The sequence below is a fragment of the Pithys albifrons genome, chromosome 3 (assembly GCF_047495875.1).
Source record: "Pithys albifrons albifrons isolate INPA30051 chromosome 3, PitAlb_v1, whole genome shotgun sequence".
Lineage (NCBI taxonomy): Eukaryota > Metazoa > Chordata > Aves > Passeriformes > Thamnophilidae > Pithys > Pithys albifrons.
In genome coordinates, this window is record NC_092460.1 from 22034875 (window position 1) to 22055634 (window position 20760).

General features: G+C 50.6%; 2 protein-coding genes across 5 annotated transcripts; one reads left to right on the forward strand and one right to left on the reverse strand.

Annotated features, from left to right (window-relative positions):
* Positions 1-832: 832 nt before the first annotated feature.
* Positions 833-11709, forward strand: TSEN2 (tRNA splicing endonuclease subunit 2). 4 transcript variants are annotated; one of them, XM_071550951.1, is made up of 12 exons: positions 833-873; positions 1573-1768; positions 3256-3550; positions 3947-3983; positions 5768-6281; positions 6389-6466; positions 6930-6980; positions 8002-8140; positions 9745-9781; positions 10402-10513; positions 10874-10963; positions 11388-11709. In XM_071550951.1, exons 2-12 carry the CDS (start codon positions 1595-1597, stop codon positions 11445-11447), a joined length of 1587 nt encoding a protein of 528 aa, XP_071407052.1. In that variant the 5' UTR covers positions 833-873; positions 1573-1594; the 3' UTR covers positions 11448-11709. The 4 variants fall into 4 exon arrangements, with proteins under 4 accessions (XP_071407052.1, XP_071407055.1, XP_071407054.1 ...); XM_071550954.1 differs by having other exon boundaries at positions 3256-3335; positions 3945-3983; XM_071550953.1 differs by lacking the exon at positions 833-873 and having other exon boundaries at positions 1727-1813.
* A 2374-nt stretch (positions 11710-14083) lies between these two features.
* MKRN2OS (MKRN2 opposite strand) lies at positions 14084-20727 on the reverse strand. Its single transcript, XM_071550957.1, is given in 5 exon segments — positions 14084-14824; positions 17620-17782; positions 18626-18675; positions 20530-20651; positions 20653-20727. Coding segments are annotated over 5 exon segments (651 nt in total). The 3' UTR covers positions 14084-14583.
* Between the last annotated feature and the right edge of the window lie 33 nt (positions 20728-20760).

The following is a 20760-nucleotide window of genomic DNA, read 5'->3' on the forward strand; positions in this document are numbered from 1 at the left end:
TGATGTATTTTTACAACTTTTCACCAATGAACTCACTGATCTCTCTGCTGGGAAAATCAGCATTCTCTCCTGACAGTCTGTGTCCCTGGAGCCAGACTGGCTCGGTGCTCCCTGGCAGTGCCACCTGGCCTGTAACTTCAAACTCAGAGCGGCTGTGTGGCATGAGAGGTTAGTGATGGGTGTGACGGGCAAGGCTCAAGCTGGGAGTAAAACAGAATAGGGGGGTGTGCCCCACGCTGAGGAGTGAAACGCTTTGCATGGTGTTCAGGTGCCTTTCTCTGCCATTGCACGAGGGGTCGGTTCCCCCCGAGCCCGCTCCGGCTGCGCGGGCCGGGCAGCGCTGCGGTACCCGGGGCGGGTGCCGGGGGGGGCGGGCGCCGAGCGGGGCGTGGTGCGGGGAGCGGGCACCGAGCGCCCCGCACTGCCGCCCGCCCTGCGCTGCCCGGCCCTTGCCCTGCCCTGCCCTGCCCGCGGGGCTCCTGCCACGGAGCCACCTGCCCGCACTGCAGGGTGTTTGAGCCGCAGTGCCGCTTTACTGGCCCCGGGAACATCAGGGCAGGACCGGCGGGGACGGCAGCGCTGCGGGGCGGGGCGGGGCGGGGGGCTCGGGCAGCTCCGTCCTGCTCCTTCCCGCCTGAAGCAGCTCCGCGCCGCTCGCTCGGGCCCGGGGAGCGTCCCGCAGCCCGAGGGGGATCCCGCAGCCCGGCATAGCCCCACCGCCGCGTCCCTCCAAGCCCCGGCAGTGCGGGACGGCGGGACGGGACCGGAGCGGGGCGGGACCGGCCCGGCGGGGATGGGGCGGGGCCGGGGCTGCGCGCAGTGTCAGTGCGCACGCGCGGGGGGCGGGTTGGCGCGGCGCGGGCGGCGGAGACGGTGCGTGATGGGAGCGCGGGCGGGGGTGGCGGGACCCGGGGCAGCCCCGGGACAATCTCGGGTCACCCCGGGACACCCCCACACTGCGGTGCGGTGCGGTCCGGCGGTGCTGCCGCCCAGTCGCTGTCCCGGCACGGCTGGGGTGTCCCCTCGGCAAAGGCCAGCCCGGCCCAGTGATCCTACCCTGAGCCCAGTAACCCCACGCGGCACCCCAGTAATTCCACCTGGCACCCCAATAATCCCACCCCAGCGATCCCACCCAGGCACCCCAACAATATATCTGGGCACTTGTGGGTTCTGGTTTCTTCTCATTAATCTGCTTTATTCCTGAAACACTCACAGCATTAACATAAACTCGCAGTTTCTGTACTAAAGTTTCCTTTATACACTCTAAAAATAGTATATAAATATAATTTCGTATATATATAATTTTAATCTATTTATAAATTTGTAAATTTATAACATTTTTTTAAAATTTAAACATTTATCAATCTTTCCTTTGTAAGTTCCTTTTATAAACTCCTGGCTGAAAACCATCCCTGCCTGCTCTGAAGGGTACCTGGTGTAAGAGTTTTTCAGAATTAAACTTGTGTGATGCTGCAGGATTCATTGATAATTTGTGGTAGGGAATATTGCTGATACAGAAAAACGTGTCAGCCTCAACTCCTGAGCATTAAATCTTCTGTTTCCACTCCTCAGGAGGAACCATTAAAATCAGGGAATGGCAGCAGCAGTGTTTCACCCCCCGAGGAGGAAGAGGAGGGTGTTTGAGTGCTACGAGGCTCCCTTCCCTGTGGCTGTGGGGGGAAAGGATTTCAGGATGTGCCAGGCTGAAATCATCAACAACAACGTGGTTGTGAGGAATCCCGAGGACATTGAGCAGCTCTATAACAAGGTGCTGCACCCTCTTTGCACAGTGTTTGTAGTGTTTTAAATGCAGGTAAAACATAATACTGCTTAAAATCTGCTGCCTTTCTGTTTTCCTGCCTCTTCAGCCTCCTGTGATTCTCTGTGTCTCCCTCCTCTCCTGAAATCAGTACAAACATATATTCTGGCTCCAGGTTGGGCACAGAGTGGCTGGAGAGCAGCCAGGCAGAAAGGGACCTGGGGGGACTGAGTGACAGGAAGCTCAACAGAAGCCAACAGTGTGCCCAGGTGGCCAAGAAGGCCAATGGGATCCTGGCCTGGATCCAAACTAGCGTGGCCAGCAGGCCCAGGGCAGTGACCCTTCCCCTGGACTCTGCCTTGGTGAGGCCACACTTTGAGTGTTGTGTTCAGTTCTGGGCCCCTCAGCTCAGGAAAGAGATTGAGGGGCTGGAGCGGGGCCAGAGAAGAGCAACGAGGCTGGAGAAGGGACTGGAGCACAAGTGCTGTGGGGAGAGGCTGAGGGAGCTGGGGGTGTTTAGCCTGGAGAAGAGGAGGCTCAGAGGTGACCTCAGCACTGTCTGGAATTCCCTGAAGGGAAGTTCTGGCCAGGTGGGTGTTGGTCTCTTCTCTCAGGCACTCTGCAATAGGACAAGGGGGCACGGGCTCAAGCTCTGCCAGGGGAAATTGAAGTTGGAGATCAGAAAAAAATTCTTTCCAGGGAGAGTAATCAGGCATTGGAATGGGCTGCCCAGAGAGGGAGTGGATTCCCCATCCCTGGAGGTTTTTAACCTGAGATTGGCCGTGGCATTGAGTGCCATGATCTGGTAAAGGGACTGGAGTTGGACCAAGGGTTGGACTTGATGATCTCGGAGGTCTTTTCCAACCCAATCAATTCTATGAGTCTATGATTCTATGTGAATAGTATTTCTTAGCCAAGCAATAAATGTTTGGAGTGAATTGTGTTTGTGAGCTGAAAAGCACCTGCAGAGCCTTCATGTTTGTTAATGTTTCCTTTCAACATGTTAATATCTCCTTATGCAACTTCTCAAGTGCATTTTCTTCTTGCTAAAGCCAGGAGGTTGGAATATTATTTTTTTATAAATGCTGCTGTAATTATTTTAACTTTGAGAGATTTATTCCTGTGTAAAATAGGCTACATTGCTCTTTTTATGCCTCAGTCCCATTTCCCCACCATTCCTGTGCAGTGCTATCCCTGATTTCCATCTCTGTCACAGCACCATCCACAGGTGGTGCCTTCTGGATTTGTTTGCAAATGTCCAGTTGGAGATGTTGCCTGGCAAATACTTAGAACTGAGGAAACCCCCTCCAGGTTGAATCACCACCCCTGGTTAAATCTCTGAGTGCAGGGGTTTAATTTTCAACCAGTTAGCAGCATCTAAAAACCAAGCTTTAGACAAAGCTTAAATGCTGCAGAATTTTAGTGCTTCGTTTCAGCATCCACAATTCTGTAATTTGGAATTGAACTAATAAGGATGTTTTTCCTTTCCTTTGCAGGGCTATTTCGGGAAAGGAATTCTCTCCAGGAGCCGGCCCGTGTTCAGCATCTCAGACCCCCTGCTGGTTGCCAAGTGGCAAGGGAAGTGTCCTCTAATGGCCCCTGTCACTTGTCCTCGCTGTGTCAGGTCGGGGCTGTCTCTCCCCGTCTCTTGTGCTGAGGGAGTACCCGGGAAAGCTGTGTCCTCACTCCTTAGTGCATTCCCCTGCCCTCACTGGGGTGTTCCTTGGAAGTCTGTAAGGAGAGGGATCCTTGGACTTCAGAGAACTCTCTGGTTTTTCCTGGGTTTGATCTGTAGGTTTCAGTGTCCATGAAATCATGAGGGAAGGATTGGGAAGGTTTTGATCTGCTGTGGCCAGTTACACCCAGTCTGCTGTTGGCTGTTTATATTGTCATTCTTCACTCATCTTTCCTGGGACAGTGAAGTCTCAATGGACATCAGTGGATTGGATCGTATAACTTCATAATTGTGTGTTTATAGTCTGGAGAAAAAAGGTGTATTTAGTTGTTCTTTTGTCCAGGCTGTTACCTCTGTACCTTTTCTTGCTCTGCTCTGTCCTTCTTGAATACAAGTGGGACCAAACTGGCTTTGAGGGCTGAGAATGGGGGAAATTATTAGGCTGCAAATCCCCCCAGTGATCAAGCCCATCTCTGTGTTGATGAAACAATGTGTGGTTTTTCTTTGTACAGGTGTTAACACAGACATGCCTATAATTACATCTCACAAGTAAGTTAAGGAAACATTATTCTGGTTTATATTTTTTCTTACTGGTTTTCAGGTTGTTGGTTGAATAAGTGATGATTTGCATCTATTTCTTTTCTCATTATTTCATTTATAAATCACATCAGAACTAGAAATAGAGTAGGGGATATTCAGTGTGGTTTTTCACATAAGCTTGCAGATACTGATTGCTGAATAGAAGCCAAGACTGAGTGTGTGCATAGTAATGTGGGTGATTAATCATAATAATATCAATCCTAATAAACTTATTTCTCAGCTGAGGAGGAGAAAAAGAAGTTTCTGGGGCAGGCTATTTAAAATAACTTCCATTGCCTTGTGGAGTTATTATAGTGTAGGCTGAAGCAGCACTTGAACTTTATAATGCATTAGTTTGGGGTTTTTTTAATAAATCATCAATTATCAATTAACATTGCTAATTTGTACACCCAGCAAAGCAGAGTGTTGGGCCACATTTTATTTTGGTAACGTAGTACATGAACTGTTAAGCACATGCAGGTGGGTTACTCAGTTTATGTAAATCTTATGATAATTCCAAAACCTTTAATTAAATTTGAAAATTATGCTCCTTCAGTCCACAGTTTTAGGTTAGAAAAACAGTAACAATATTACTACCAGTGCTAGTATAGTTACTACTGCTTGCCATTCTGATTAGTCTATTTTGGGACATATTTATGTGCCAGCAATAGCTGAGCACCAGTGAAAGTGTCATTATATTGGTGTACAAAAAGCATCATGATCTGTCCCAGCAGAGATGTGAAAATGCAAATTATGTGGGAATTAAATAACAGGACAAAGAGCAGTCTTGTTTATGTAACAGGGTACAACACTGGGTTGTGTGGCTTTATTATGAGACCTCAGAGGGACTTTATTTGTGTTGACACGTGAAATTTGCATTTAATTGTCTCTGTAGTTCATCATGACCTGGTGTGGAATTGCTGCCTTAGGGTTTTGTTCAGAGGAGTGAAGAATATTGGACTGGAGTTGTCCAGGTTTGGGGAGGGACTTCTGCACTCAGCTCCCTGCAGCTTCAGAGGGAAGATCCGTGTCTGCCACTGGATATTAATAGAAAAATAACAGAAGGGGCACTAAAAATTGTATCATAATTGACAAATGTGAGAAATATTTACAGCTTTCAGCTGCTATCTCACTGATAAAGTTATTGTTATTTCTGCTATCTCTGATAGGGTTATTGTTATTTCTCTGGGATGGGACTCTAAGGGGTTTGGTTAAAAAAGGTAGTTTCTGCTTTAGATTTTTACACTGGTAAAATAGCATTATGTGGCATTTTTGCTGTGCCTTTGCTGTTTCAAAGGTACTAAAATGAGAGTTTTGAAGCTGCTGCTCTCTGTAGGTACCTGTAAAACACATGAAGTGTGTGAGAGTTCTGTGTGCAAAGTCTTGTGGCATATTTTAATCTTGCAAGCTCTGATTCCAGGGTATTTTTGTGGGGAATTCAGGTTTAAGGCTTCCATGGGAGAAGGGACTTTTTACCTGGTGAGGGTCTTGCCTCTTATAGAGGGCTCAGTTTGGGCCACACAGTTTTAAATGGCAAAACCAGAGGAGTAAAATCCTGATGTTCAGTGGTGTCACCTCCAACCCCCTGAGCTCTGGAGCCCCTTGCATTGGGCACACTTGTGCTGTGCACAGCAGTTGTTGGGGTGTTTAGATTTGTTTGTGAGCTGCGCTGAATCTCCTGTTTTTAAGGTCCTTGTTTGAAAAGCTGCCTGAGGGCCGCAGTGCCCTGAGTTCCCCTTTGCCCTCTGTGCCAGGTACCAGCGCCGTGTTCAGTGGGCCAGGAGTGTCCTGCAGGAGCAAGGCCTGGATGACAGCTCAGTCACCCAGATCCTGGAGAGTTACACCAAACCTCTGGAGCTGGAAGAGTGTGGAGCTGAAGGAGCTGGTGGTGGCTGCAAGAGAACAGGCCCAAACACAGAAGGCACAGCCCTTTGCAGAGAGCCCTGCCCAGAGCCCGGCGGTGCCGGCGCCCAGAGCCCTGAGGAGCACCCCGGGGGCCCCAGGAAAGCCTGTCTGGGAGGAGAGGCAGGGCTGGGACCTATGTGTGCCTCTGAGGAACTGCAGCAAGGTGGCCCCAAGGAGGGGGAAGGGTCCTGCCAGGGCTGTGGTGCTGCTGGGCACTGTGGCTGTCAGGGCAAGCAGAGCCCTCAGCAAAGGGCTTGGCAGGGCCTCGAGTCCAGGGAAGATGCTCCAGAGTATCTGTTGGTGCAAGAGGAAGAAGAAGGAAGCTCCTGTCCTGAAGATGACTCTGCTCATGCACACGGAAAGGTAAGGAAAAAGAGTATCCTAATCCTTTAGAAAATCTCTGCTGTTCTCAGAATTCAGGTTTTTTTCCAGGTTAAAGTTGTAGTAATACAGTAAATTTTTTCTTGTAGCTTGTCAAGAAGGAGAAACTAGTATGCAGAAAAAATCCATTTAGGATTTTTGAATATTTACAGCTCAGCTTGGAAGAGGTATGTTTCAAGTACAAGTTGGTTTGCTTTTAATCTGAACAAGTAAACATTATTCTGTGTTACAACATAATTTAATAGCTGTTTTTAAAGTACAGTGCTGTCCTGTGTCTCTTAAGTATTTGGATTGTCTTAGTCATTAAACTTATTTTTAATACACTGAAACAATTACATGATGTGGTTAAAATATATTTTGGGTCCAGTCCCATTTTCTTTAGATGAATAATCCCACTGACAGAGAGACCAGTGATAGGATTTAAGTGTAGAAATACCAGAAATATAACACTTATATAAATCCTGTTTCAGTTGTGCTGCTTCTAACTATACTGGTTTTAACACCAGGCCTCCAGAAATGTACAGCACACGCATAGATGGTTTGTAGTTTGTAGATTTTTCTGTGTCTGTTGAAATCTAAAGGTCATGAACACTAGGTATCAGTTAAACTAACTTTGTTTATTCTTTTCAGGCTTTTTTCTTGGTGTACGCTCTGGGATGTTTAAGCATTTATTATGGCGAGGTAAGAGATTGGATTGATTTTGGGTTACTGGGGATACCATTGGTCTGGATACAGGTGGGACTGAAATTTGTACCTACTGTGGCAGCAATTAATGCTGTTAATTCTGGAGGAGGAAGTACCAGGCAGAGTAATTGGGGCGTTCTCATAAGTAATTTTGTTTAGGAAATACTGATCTGAAAGTTTTAAGTTTACCAAGACACATAGTTAAGCACAGTCTTTCTGTAGAGGAAGGTTTTTTTGTTGTAGGTTAAGGCAGGAAGCATGGGAAGGGCAAATAGGGCAGGAATAACATGGTGAATAGTCTCACCTGAAATGGCAACATTCCTTGGAGTTTCAAGCATTAACCTCTAAGTATATCAAGCTATTGGGCAGTCCCATGGCGTAAAGCAGAGCACTCTGGACTCTGAATCCCAAGGTCCTGAGTTCCAGTCTCAGTGGGACCGTCCCCTGGCAGTTCAAGCCCTCCCTGCCATCCCATCCCGTCAGATCTTGGATGCTCAGCAGGGTCAGCCCGGTCAGTACCAGGGGCTGTGACAGTCCCGAGGACTTCCCTGTCACTGTCCAAGCTGGCTCGGCCGTGGCAGATGGACCTCAGGACTGAAATGGTGGGGCCAGTTCTGCTCACCCTGTGCCTCACCTGAACAATCCCCTGCGCAGGCTGGAAGGGCTCAGCCACGTGGGGAGAGCCCTGCCCAAAGCTGTGTTCTGAAGTCTGGCCATACAGACATACATATCAAGCTATTGTTAATGAAATGGCAAAATAATTGAAACCTGTGCTTCTCGTTTGCTTGATCAGCCTTCCCTTTAAATAAGGGCATTAGGAAGTACTAAAAAGACCCAGTCAATGGAGCAACAGGTTTCTACAAGTCTTGTATTCAAGGATTCCGCATTCCATGCCTGAAGTTGTCTCTCTGTGCAGCCAACCATGATGTTGACATTTGACTGTGGTACCTGGGGGCTGTCACACCCCACGTGTCTGTGCTGTGGCCAGTGCAGTCACTGCCCTGTGTGTGCCCTGCAGGAGCCTCTGCCCATCCTGAAGCTGTGGGAGGTGTTCACTGAGGTGAAGCCGGATTTCAGGACCACCTACATGGCCTACCACTATTTCCGCAGCAGGGGCTGGGTGCCCAAGGTGGGGCTCAAGTATGGCACCGACCTCCGTGAGTACTCACCCCAGACCCCTGCAGGGCCAGGGGGATGCAGGGGCTGCAGCAGCCTGTGCTCCTGGCCCTGGGCAAAAGATGTTTTCACTAGGCTGTGGGTTAGCAGTAAAGTTGGGATGTGAGTGGAAAATGCCATCCCATAACCAGTAGCTGGAGAGGCAGCTTGGAAGGCCTGTTGTTTTGCTTCATGAGGTTAATAATTCCTGCAGGGTTCCCCTGGAATTCCCTTCCCCTTCTAAACACACCTTCTGCAGTGTCAATATGACAGTCTGTAAAATAACAGGTTTGAATCCAGATCACAAAGTCCATGCATCTCATTCATCCCCGTTAACAGAAGCTGGATTTATGCTGAACTTACTGCTGTTTCTCTGTGTGGGTTTTGTTGGGGTTTTTTTTGGGTAGAGGGAGAAGGGACTTGTTTGTTTTGTAATGGTTGGGGGTTTAATCCTACAGAAATAATTAGCAGTGTCCATAATTCCTTGCCAAGTAGCTCAAGAACTACAGTTTGCTCATGTTGACATAAACAGTACAGTAAAGCCTATTACAGAAGGATGTGCATTAAGGGAGGCGTTTTTTAATGTCTGCCTGCAAACCAGCAGGTGTTCTAATGCTGCTGATGTAGTTACCCATTCTGGGGGTTGTGCTGAGCTAGTCCTTAAAATCACTGAGTGCTTTGACTGAATTCATTATCACTGTTCTTACTACCCTGGGTTGGAGCTGGGGTTTTGCTCATGATCACCTGAAGTGAAACTGGTATGAGTTTGTTCACCTTTCATTCATGTTCTGTCCTCAATTTGTTTAGTCACTCTCTGCCTCAGGATTCGTGCCAGGCAAAGGAAGTGGAGTAGTTTAAGGCCAGTAGGAGTTCTGCCTTACCCCTGAGCTCCTCTGGCTTCTTGTTCTTTGGCAGCTCCTTCTTAGAGTTGGTATTACTACAGTTGTTTATAATGGGTAGTTTTCAAGTCATGGTTGTCACTGGAATGAAGTGCTGCTTGTCCCTTTCCTGACAGGGAAAACTGTGTAAGAAAAGCTCTGCTGGTTAAAGAACGTCCCCTCTTACAAGCTCCTGGCAAAGGAAAGACAGGAAATGTGACCACAGAACTCAAGTACATCAGTGAATGTAGAGAGAGTCCTGTGTGCCCTTGTGTGGAGCAGGAACTGTAACTGGGTGTGGAGGGCAGTGTGTAGGGACCTTTGCCCTGTGCCTCTCATAAAACCCATGGAAAATGCTTGTTTGAAACAGAAATTCAGTGGCTTACTGTGATACTTTGCTTGTCCTCCAGTGAGTCAGCTCCTGTTGTAAATACTGTGGCAAAATCAGGAGTCTGCTACTGAAAAATTCCATCCCAAACTTTTTCCCACAGAAATTGCAAACTGTCCTTCGACTCTTCTGCTTTATCTTTCACCTGCTCCACCTTTTCTTTATCTCTTCCCTCTCTGTCCCCTTTTTGGGACAACTTAATTCTGGAAAGGATTCAAAAGCATTGAAGCTTTGTGTACTTAAAACTTAGAAAACATTTGACAATGTTTCTGGGTCTGAGTGCTAAACTCAGATGGAAACTCTGGGATTGTCCAGCTAAGATGTTTCTCTTTCATTTCAGTGCTGTACCGAAAAGGGCCCCCCTTCTACCATGCCAGGTTTGACACATTTCTGTCTAATTTCTTGGTTTCAAGTTAAGTGTCTCTCACACATTTGCACTGCTTAAGTGCATATTCATCACTCAAAATATGTTGCTGGATGTATTCATATGGGAAGGGAAGATCCTTTTAGCAGAGGTACTAAATGACACAATTTAATTGCATGTAAATAACAGACATTAAAAATTAAATAGCAGTGAGCATATTGAGCACTTGTATGATGAATGCACTCAGCAAAGGAATTTGATTTATAAGTAAATAAGTAAAACTGACTTAAGAAAATATATGGTATGGATAATTTATGTAATCTGGGAGAAGATATTTTTAAGGGATGATAATTGTCTTTATTCATTAGCTAATGAGGTAAAACAAATTGGTTTAAAATATCAGCTTGGCATTCTAGGAGAAGGCTACAGAGAGGAGGGTGGGGAGGGAAGGGCCATGGGGCATGTTCTCAGCTTCATTGTTGCTCCTGTTCCCTATACAAAGAGTGAAGTCCCACAGTTGGTCCCTGCCTGCTGGCACACTGTTTAACCCCAGTTTGGAGCCTGTGGCTCCCCAGTTCTGCCCCTCACTGGGAGGTGCTCTCAGTGAGCTGCCCCGTGCTCTCTGTTGTGCAGTTACTCCGTGCTGGCAGAACTGGTGGATGAGGATTTCCAAGGTCCTCTCCGCAGACCTCTCAGCTGGATGTGCCTGTCTGGGCTGAACAGAACAACTGCTAATGCTTCCAAGGTAGGTGCTTACAACAGCTTTAAGTGATAAATGGGCAGTGTAGCTCCCAAGAGCACGGCTGGAGGGAGAATCCTTCTGCTGTACATGCTGAGTTGCCAGTGGGGCAACAAGTTTCCTTGGCCAATATCCCAATGAATTCTGTAAAGCTTATGGAACTTCTGTTGCCTGAAGAAGTGTTAAAGTGTGAGGAACAGAAGAAAGACCTGAGGGACCCTTGTTTCCTGATGCCACTTGTTTTTAAAGCCCTCTCCATCTACCAGGATTTTCTTTTGACCAGTGACAGTTGTTTCCCCTGTGCCAGAGCTTCACTTGTGCCAGAGCTCCCATAATCACTGCTGTGTGTCTCCTCGTTGCCCACAGGAGCTGATGCTCTGCTATCTGATTAAACCCTCTGACATGACTGCAGAGGAGATGGCCAGCCCAGAGTGCATGAAAAGGATCAAGGTTCAGGTGAGTGGTTCCTGCTCTCCTTGGCCATGTGTGGCTTTGCCGTGGGGCAGCTGCACAGCCCCTTGTGAAAACTGCACCTGGCTCTTTGGCCTCTTTTGGATTTGTCCATACTACTAATAAAATAATTAGATTCTTTCATGCCCCTCTCTAAAGACTTCAGATCTTCTGATCTGTTGCTGTGAGGGGAAGCATTTGCATGGGGAAACAGGGATACTTGTGAGATGGTGAGGTTAATGTTGAAATGTTTAAAGATGGAGAAAAATGTGTGAGAGACCATCTCATGTCAGGAAGAAGCAGAATCATCTACTAAAATTTCTCAATGGTCACATAATACACAGCAATTTTACAGACTTAGTCTCCACCCCTCACTAATTATCTGTAGCTTTGGGGTTTTTTCCCATAGTAATTGCTGGTTTCATTTCAGGAACTGATTGTAAGTCGTTGGGTTTCTTCGCGTGAGCGCAGTGAGCAAGAGGAGTTTTAACTGACTGCAGAGACAAAACTTTCTTTTTTAAAACCACTTCTCATTGTTTTCCACCTGATCTCATGATGATCCAGTGCCTCAGAACAGTCCTATCTACACATTCAGCTGGTATGTATAAATGCTGTTGGAAGTGAGGTGTATGGAGCTTACTGGAGACAGTGCTGTACTGGAAACATAACTGGACTGCAGCAATGCATGTGAAGGGAGGGAGAATTAGAGCTGTGTCCCAATTCAAAACATAAAATAAAAAATTAAAGTATGAGTGGTGGCTACACTGTAGTAATTAGTATCCACAATATTTAACTTTTTTAATATTACTATTTTTGTGCTATTTTAAATACTAGTGTTAAGTATTTTTTTAATATTATGGCAGGTGCAGGCATCAGTGCTGAATGGGCACTGTGGGCTGCAGAGCCTCTGGAGTCTGACTCCTGAAGGTCTGCCAGATGCCTGAGCCATCAGGGAATCAGTTTTTTGGGGAAGACTTAGTCAGAGCTGGGAATTGTAAAGCTGCCTTTGCTTTGTAGCTCAGCACAGGGTCCTACATTGCTTCAGAAATGAGGGCTTAAACTTGACAGTCCTCAAATTTAGTGGTTAAAAACCAGCAGTAATTACAGTGACTCAAATTACCTTTTAGGATATCAGTGATAACACTTCAACCAAAACCTGACTTCATAGCCTTGCTGAAATTGCACACATTTGGATCTGGGCAGAGATTTGGTTGTTGTAATCCTGAGCATTGTAACATTGTAATGAGGTGCCTGGACTCTGGAATTCGGTGCCTTGTTTTCACAGTCAGAGCTGAGAATGGAGGCACTCTCCCCAGAGTGCAAGGATTGAAATGCATTCTGTGGTTTAAGCACCTACCAGCAAAGGGAGGTGTTGGGCACCTTTCTGTGTCTGGGTGTCTTGGGATTTGCAGCATAAGATTCCTCCTTGGAAGTGAGGGCCTGATCCTGCCCAGCAAGATGCCCTGAGCACCAGCTGGTGCCCTTTGTTCTGCTGAAGATGAGTTGCTGTGCAGGAAACAACAAAGCTCTGCTGGGCAGTGAGAGGACTCAGTCTCCCTAGCTTGGCAAGTGTAGGTCTAGAATTCATCTCTGCTTTTTCCCCTTTTACCCAGAAAATACAGCAGTTCATACATTTGGTGTTTTCCCAGTGCACTCCCAGCTCTCTCTGCCCTGGCCTGTCCCATCCTAAGCAGAGGAGGAGGTAGCAGAGCAGCTGGGATGGAGTAGGACAGCACTGAGCGCTCTGCCTTGCTGCCCCAGTGCCTGCTGGTTTCCAAGCAAGAGTTAATCACCTGGGGTGCTTATGTTTACTATTGCTAAGCCACATTTGGAAAACAAATCAACAACCCAGCAGGTGTTGAGCTGCTCTGAAGCAGAGCCAGGAGGGTTCAGTGCCAGCTGTGCTGCTTTTTGAGTCTTGTTGCTTCACATCCAGGCATTTGAATTCCATCTTGGCTTCCCCATGCTGTTCAGGGCCTTTTTCCCCCCCATGCTGTGAGAGAACACGTTTGCTACAGCAGTGAGGATGGCTCAGAACTGGTGACAGTGACAGTTTGTGCTGTTCTCACTCACTGGAAAGGGGCTTTGCCTCCTGGGCACAGGACATTTTCCAGGTCTGGTCAAAGTGCTGTCACCTCAGCCTGTTCCCAGCTAACACAAACCCACAGTCACAGGTTTTAGGCAGTTTAGATTGCAGAGCCATGTCATGAATGCAGGAAACTACATACAACTAAAGTGGGAAATGGTCCTGGCTTTGCTTTCTTTTGCTACTGCTGCTGCTGGAAGGATGTGAAGTGAAATGTGCACTGCACAGTGGCTTTTCCAAGCTGGACAGGTGTGCAGGGGCTGGCTGCAGGGTCAAGGTGTTGGATTGCAAGCTGCAGAGGACTGTAACTTCATGTCTGTGTTCTTGTGGCAAATAACTTACTTGTACCATTTGCCACTGTATTTCTAATTTAGCAAATAAAACATAGTAAATGAAGTCAGGGTTCTGACTCTGAGCACACCAGGATTTCTTTCTGTGAGCCAGACCCTGGCTGGAGGGTCATGCTGTGCACTGGCAGTGGGGGGACAGGCCCCTGACAGCACAATAGTGCATTTCAGGATGGTTTTCTCTGCTTGTGTTGTGGGTGTTTTAAAAGAGCTGTAACTTAGAATTTGGCAAGAAGTGGAGAGGGGAGGTGTGCAGTGTGGGGGATGCAGCTGGAGAGCACTGGGAGACAGGGTTAATGTGGACAAACCCCCAAAAGTTCATGATTGCTTCTCCATCTTTGAGAAAGCAGGACTTGCAGCTACACTAAAACCAGCTTCCTTCAGAAAAACTACAAGGGAAAAGAACTGAATTATTTTCTTAAACCAGAGTGTAAGTAGAGGAAGTGCAATTGCACAAAGTTATGGACTGCACAGTTTTGAGCTCAGCATAAACTTCTGTAATGCACAGTAGGTAAAAGTGCTCTTGGAAGAACTTTAGGTTCTGCAGTTTTAACTCCAAGATAAATCCTGAGGAGTCTGTTGCTTATTATAACTACTAACAGATAAGACACTAAATTATCTCTTAATACTAAGCATCTGTCTTGGTTTGAAGAATAAATGTGCAAATAAAGAACTGAAAACTAAATATATCTGGCAAAGAGGCTGGATTTATTTGTTGTTATATTTATTAGTAACCAAAAGAAGATAACTTTGCATGTAGTGAATCATTTGGATTTCAGCAGCACACAAGCACTTTGTCATTCGTCAGTAATCACATGTGACAGGAAAAGTTTGGTTTGCTACAGCTGAAGGTACCACAGCTGATTTGCTAAAACCCCTAATTACACAGCAGTCATGATTTCTGGTGTGATTGAAGTGTCTTTGCAGAGCAGAAAACACAGTGAATGTAAACAGGAAAACGTTTCTCCACATGCACAGTTCCCACAGCCATTCTCTCTAGTGTGTACACCATAGATCAGTTATTTCCCCCAAATGCACAGGTCAGTATCCTCATGTGCAGGTGAAAATTAATTAAATCCATTCAGTAGATGCTGCCCCTTGAGCCCCGAGCTGGGGAGCCCCGAGCTGGGGAGCCCCGAGCTGGGGAGCCCTGAGCTGGGGAGCCCTGAGCCACCCCTTTCCCACCGCCCGGCTCAGCACAGCAGCTCATCCTGCGCGGCGCTGCCCTCGCCCTGGGGCAGGGGCACGATGACCACGTCGCTGTGTGCCAGCTGCTGCTCCAGGCTCAGGTACCTGCTGGCCCTCCTGGCCTGGGGCAGCACGAACTGCTGGGTGAACTCGGCCTTGCTGAGGGGCCCCCAGCCCTGCACGCTGCGCACGTGGTTGATGAAGGCCAGGGCGAAGGTGTAGCAGTTGTGCTCCTGCTCGTCATACCTGGGGACAGCAGCTCCTTAGGGACAGCTGCCCGAGCCAGAGCTCTCCAAGGACCAGCCCCCCTTCCCTCCATGCTGCTGCTTAAATATATTCCACCCATCCCAAGCTGTACCTTCCAGCCAGGGAAACCAGGAACTCTGAGCACAGAAAGCAAGAGGCTACAAGACATGACAGAAATGAAGTTGTATTTTGTACCCTTACTTGGCTTTTCCCTGCTATTCCATGCATTGTCACACACCCCTTCCTGCAGCCCCAGTGCTAACTGTGCCACCATGTGTGGTGATAACTGGAATCACACTTAAAACCCAGTACCTCCTATCACTGATGTGTTGATACAGTTGCTGGACAATGTGCCAGTCAAACCCCACTGGTAATGACTTGTGCCAATTGTGCAAGGGATGGAGTGCCAGTGGAACAGCCATCTAAAATGTTTTTGCCTTTTTTTTCCCCCCTTTTTTAACCCCTGCTACCCTGACCTAGGACATTACAGCACTTACTGTTCACTGTCAGAATGTTTTTTGAGTTCTCCCAAATGTTTTGTTGGCCACTAACAGTTTCAATTATTCCTTTTATTCCATCCTCTCACCACGGGGTGCTGCATTTTCCCCTGTCCCTGTGTAACTGCATTTGGTCACTCCTGCTGGCCACCTGCCCCATGCTCAGGCTGCTCCCATGAGTGCCTGGTCCCGCGTCTTTGTCCCTTGTTCTCCCCAGCCCTGTGTCTCATTTCTTGCCTCATGGCCTCAGTGGCTCCATGGTCTGTGCCACAGGGAATCCCTGGGAGGCTTCCCTGTCAGCCCTGGGCATTTATAAGGGGTTCCTGCAAGATCTGAGGGCTGTGGCTGTGAAAAGGGACCCTGAGCCCAGCTCAGCACAGTTCTCTTCATAGCTCTCCTGGTTTAAGGTACCTGAGGTGACCTACAAGCTCCTGTTCAGTAACCAAGCTTGGCTTCTTTCTGGGAAGTGTCTCTTGCCAAGCAAACCTGTCTCCTCTCCGTGGTTTCAGATGCTGCTGGCCCAGCTGTAGCTGCTCTTCTTTGCAGCTGTTCTACACTGTCCTTCAGGAAATGAAAAGCAATCAAGAGAATCAGCACCAGGCTTGGCCTGAATCCAAAGGGGTTACAGGATTAGTTTACTGCAGTTCAGTGGTCACTGGCCCAGCTGTGGAAAAAGTAGGTCACTGTCAGGAGGTGGTGGAAAAAGTGAAGAAAAGCTGTAGAAGAGATGAACATCTATCCACCTTCTGCCAGTGACTTTTTCAGGCCATCAAGTCAATTTCAGTATTACTGTTAAGGCACTAGGAACTGTAAAAGTAACTCAAATCCTGTTGGCTTCACAAGTGCTGTAAACATCTAAAACTTCTATTCCACATGTATGATCTGTGACATTTACAGTCAGCACATCCAGAACTGCTAAAAAGTGCTTTGGATTCAGTGGGGGGGTTCCTTTTCTGTTATGGCTACACTGATTAAATTACACCCCCCCAGTGCCCAGGCAGGGCCTGTGTTCCCTGTGCTGTTCATGGACAGTGCCGGGGCTGGGACTTCCCTGGAGAGCTGCAGGGTGGGGATGTGGCAGGGCAGGTGTCACCTGGGCTGTGTCACCTGTGACACTGTCCCTGGGCAGTGACTGGAGGGAGGGGACACAGCTGCATGTTCTTGGTGGGCACACGTTTAACTCAAGGTACGAGGAGGCTTTTCTGTGTTGGACCATCCAGAGCAATGTCATGGACCTGCAGGAAGAGCTGGAAAGGAGCCTGTGTTTCCCATTCCTCACCACTGACAACCAAAATGGCATCTGGTGTCAGATCTGGGCAAGAATCCCACCAGTGTGGCCAGCCTTTAAATGCAAACACGCCTGAAGGCAAGAAAAATAATTCCAGAATGGCACCTGGGCCTTTGGGACTCAGCAGAATGCAGGGAGTGGTTGCCTGAACTGGGGTTTCCTGCAAAATCCCCTAAATTAACCTCTTGCTTTGAGCTTTCATGTTCCAGCACGAGTGTTAATTACAGCTTAAGGATACTGAATATAGCCAGGCCAGGGAGGTCCAGGACAGGCTGATGGGGCTGTCCAGGTTGGGAATGTGTGCCCTGGAGGAGCACAGGACTGGGAATGCTCCATGAGGAGCACAGGGGTTGGAATGCTCTGGGAAGGAGCAAAGGCTAGGAATGCTCCAGGAAGGGGCACAGGGCTGGGAATGCTCTGGGAAGGGGCACAGGGCTGGGAATGATCTGGGAAGGGGCACAGGGCTGGGAATGTGTGCCCTGGAGGAGCACAGGACTGGGAATGCTCCATGAGGAGCACAGGGGTTGGAATGCTCTGGGAAGGAGCAAAGGCTGGGAATGCTCCAGGAAGGGGCACAGGGCTGGGAATGCTCTGGGAAGGGGCACAGGGCTGGGAATGTGTGCCCTGGAGGAGCACAGGACTGGGAATGCTCCGGGAAGGGGCACAGGGCTGGGAATGTGTGCCCTGGAGGAGCACAGGATTGGGAATGCTCCGGGAAGGGGCACAGGGCTGGAAATGCTCCATGAGGGAGCACAGGGCTGGGAATGCTCCAGGAAGAGCACAGGGCTGGGAATGCTCCCTGAGGAGCACAGGGGCTGGAATGCTCTGGAAAGGAGCAAGGGCTAAGAATGCTCCTGGAAGGAGCACAGGGCTGGGAATGCTTCATGAGGGAGCAGAGGGCTGGGAATGCTCCGGGAAGGGGCACAGGGCTGGGAATGCTCCCCAAAACAGCCCAGCCCAGTTAATCCCCCCAGAGTGCAATCCCCCCGTGCAGGTGTCCCACTCCGTACCTGTGGGGCAGCCAGTCCTGCCCCTGGCTGAACTCCTCCAGGAGCCCATCCCAGTGCTGCTGCAGGTCCCAGAGGTGTGGCTGGAGCAGGGGGATGCTCAGGCACTGCTCCCAGCCCTCCTGTGCCCGCTGCACGCCCGCCTGGTCGAAGTGGAACACCACCCCTGCAACAAGGGCAGCTGGCAGGGCTGCGGGCACAGCCTGGCCTGCCATGGGAGCTCTGGGGGTTCCACTGTCCTGCTCCTCACACCAGCACTTCCCATCGGGAAATGCAGGCCTGGCTCCCACCAAACACCTGCTTTATTTCTCCAGAGTAGTTCAGATGCCTTTTGGCAGCAAGAGCAACTTAAGCTCAACCAGGCGTCATTTTTAACCCCCAGATGAGATCATCTTTGTATTAATTAAACACCTGAGGGGACATTTTGCAGGGTGGGCCTGCTGTGGGCAGAACCCAGGAGGAGTTTTTATCATGGCTTTTAAAACTGTTGGTTCTAATTAACAGTATTTTTAGAATTCCTGGAAACGCTGTTTAACTCACTGTAACTTCTTTAAAGTAGGCCTGGCTTTTCCTTTCCCTGTGCGGGGTGGAGGGCACTTGTGCATTCCCTTCAGTGCCAGGTGGGATGTGGGATATGGCTCTGACTGAGCTCTGCCTGCAAGGTGGGATAAACCCTGGGGTCTGGGACTCTTCCCATGTTTCCCTGCTCCTCTCCTGGCAGAGCCCAGCTGAGCTCCCAGCCCTGCAGCACCCCCAGGGCTTCAGCAGCAAAGCACTGGCCCCTCTGGGGTGCCAGCCATGCCAGAACCCCGGGCTGCTCCCAGCTGGGATGGGCATGGAGTCCCACAGGAATGTGGGGCAGGCTGGGGGTCAGGATGGGATGGGCACAGGGCCCTGCAGGGATGTGGGGCAGGCTGGGATGGGCACAGGGCCCTGCAGGGATGTGGGGCAGGCTGGGGGTCAGGCTGGAATGGGGGTCAGGCTGGGCAGGGCACAGAGCACGGCTCACCCTGGGAATTGGTGATCCCAACGTGCAGGTCGGAGCTCCCGTCGTACCCCCTGGGAGAGGAGCAGAACATGGGCAAGGGCAGGGATGGGGGGCAGGGATGGGGGGTAGGGACGGGGGACAGGGATGGGGGGCAGGGATGGCCCTGCACAGTCCAGCCAGTATAGTGGGCACAGCTTGGGCTGGGGCTGGGCTGGGCTGGGCTGGGGATGGACTGGGACTGGGACTGGGACTGGGACTGGGACTGGACTGGGCTGGGATTGGGACTGGGGATGGGGATGGGATGGGATGGGATGGGATGGGATGGGATGGGATGGGATGGGATGGGATGGGATGGGATGGGATGGGATGGGATGGGGTGGGATGGGATGGGATGGGATAGGATGGGATAGGATGGAGTGGGATGGGAGGAGATGGAGTGGGATGGGATGGAGTGGGATGGGGTGGGATGGGATGGGATGGGATAGGATGGGAGGGGATGGAGTGGGATGGGAGGAGATGGAGTGGGATGGGATGGACTGGGATGGGATGGGATGGGATGGGGTGGGATGGGATGGGATGGACTGGGATGGGATGGGGTGGGATGGGATGGGATGGACTGGGATGGGATGGGATGGGGGGGATGGGATGGGATGGGATGGACTGGGGTGGGATGGGGTGGGATGGGGTGGGATGGGGTGGGATGGGATGGGATGGACTGGGATGGGATGGGATGGGATGGGATGGGATGGGATGGGATGGGATGGGATGAGATGGACTGGGATGGGATGAGATGGACTGGGATGGGATGGGGGGGATGGGATGGGATGGGATGGGATGGGGTGGGATGGACTGGGATGGGATGGGATGGGATGGGATGGGATGGACTGGGATGAGATGGGATGGGATGGGATGGGATGGGATGGGATGGGATGGGATGGGATGGGATGGGATGGGGTGGGATGGGGTGGGATGGGATGGGATGGGGTGGGATGGAATGGGGTGGGATGGGATGGGGTGGGATGGGATGGGATGGACTGGGATGGGATGGGGTGGGATGGGATGGGATGGGATGGACTGGGGTGGGATAGGGTGGGATGGGGTGGGATGGGATGGGATGGACTGGGATGGGATGGGATGGGATGGGATGGGATGGGATGGGATGAGATGGACTGGGATGGGATGGGGGGGGATGGGATGGGATGGGGTGGGATGGGGTGGGATGGGATGGGATGGGATGGGATGGGATGGGATGGGATGGGATGGGATGGACTGGGATGAGATGGGATGGGATGGGGTGGGATGGGGTGGGATGGGATGGACTGGGATGGGGTGGGATGGGATGGGATGGACTGGGATGGGATGGGATGGGGGGGATGGGATGGGATGGGATGGGATGGACTGGGGTGGGATGGGGTGGGATGGGATGGGATGGGATGGGGGGGATGGGATGGGATGGGATGGGATGGACTGGGGTGGGATGGGGTGGGATGGGATGGGATGGGATGGGATAGGATGGGAGGGGATGGAGTGGGATGGGATGGGATGGGATGGGATGGGATGGGATGGGATGGGATGGGAGGGGATGGAGTGGGATGGGAGGAGATGGAGTGGGATGGGATGGAGTGGAATGGGATGGGATGGGATGGGATGGGAGGGGATGGAGTGGGATGGGATGAGATGGAGTGGGATGGGATGGGATGGGATGGACTGGGATGGGATGGGATGGGATGGACTGGGATGAGATGGGGTGGGATGGGATGGACTGGGATGGGATGGGGTGGGATGGGGTGGGATGGAATGGACTGGGATGGGATGGGATGGGGGGGATGGATGGGTGGGTGTCGGTGGGCGGGGCTAGCTGAGGTGGGCGTGGCTCCGGCCCGGCCCCGCCCCCTCCCCGCTCCGCAGCGCCCCCTGGCGGTTACCGCAGGAAGGTTCCCCGGGTGGGCCTGACGAGGAAGGCTCGGGGCTGTCGGTGGCCGTGCCGGAAGGGGCAGCGCAGCGTGACGGGCGCCGCGGACAGCCCCGCGGCGTTGAGGCCCCCCCCCGCACGCGGGGCAGCGCGGGGGCGCGCGCCGGCAGTACAGCAGCGCGCGGCAGTGGCGCACGCGCACCAGCGCCATCGCCGCCCCGCGCGCCGGCCGGCCGGAAACACT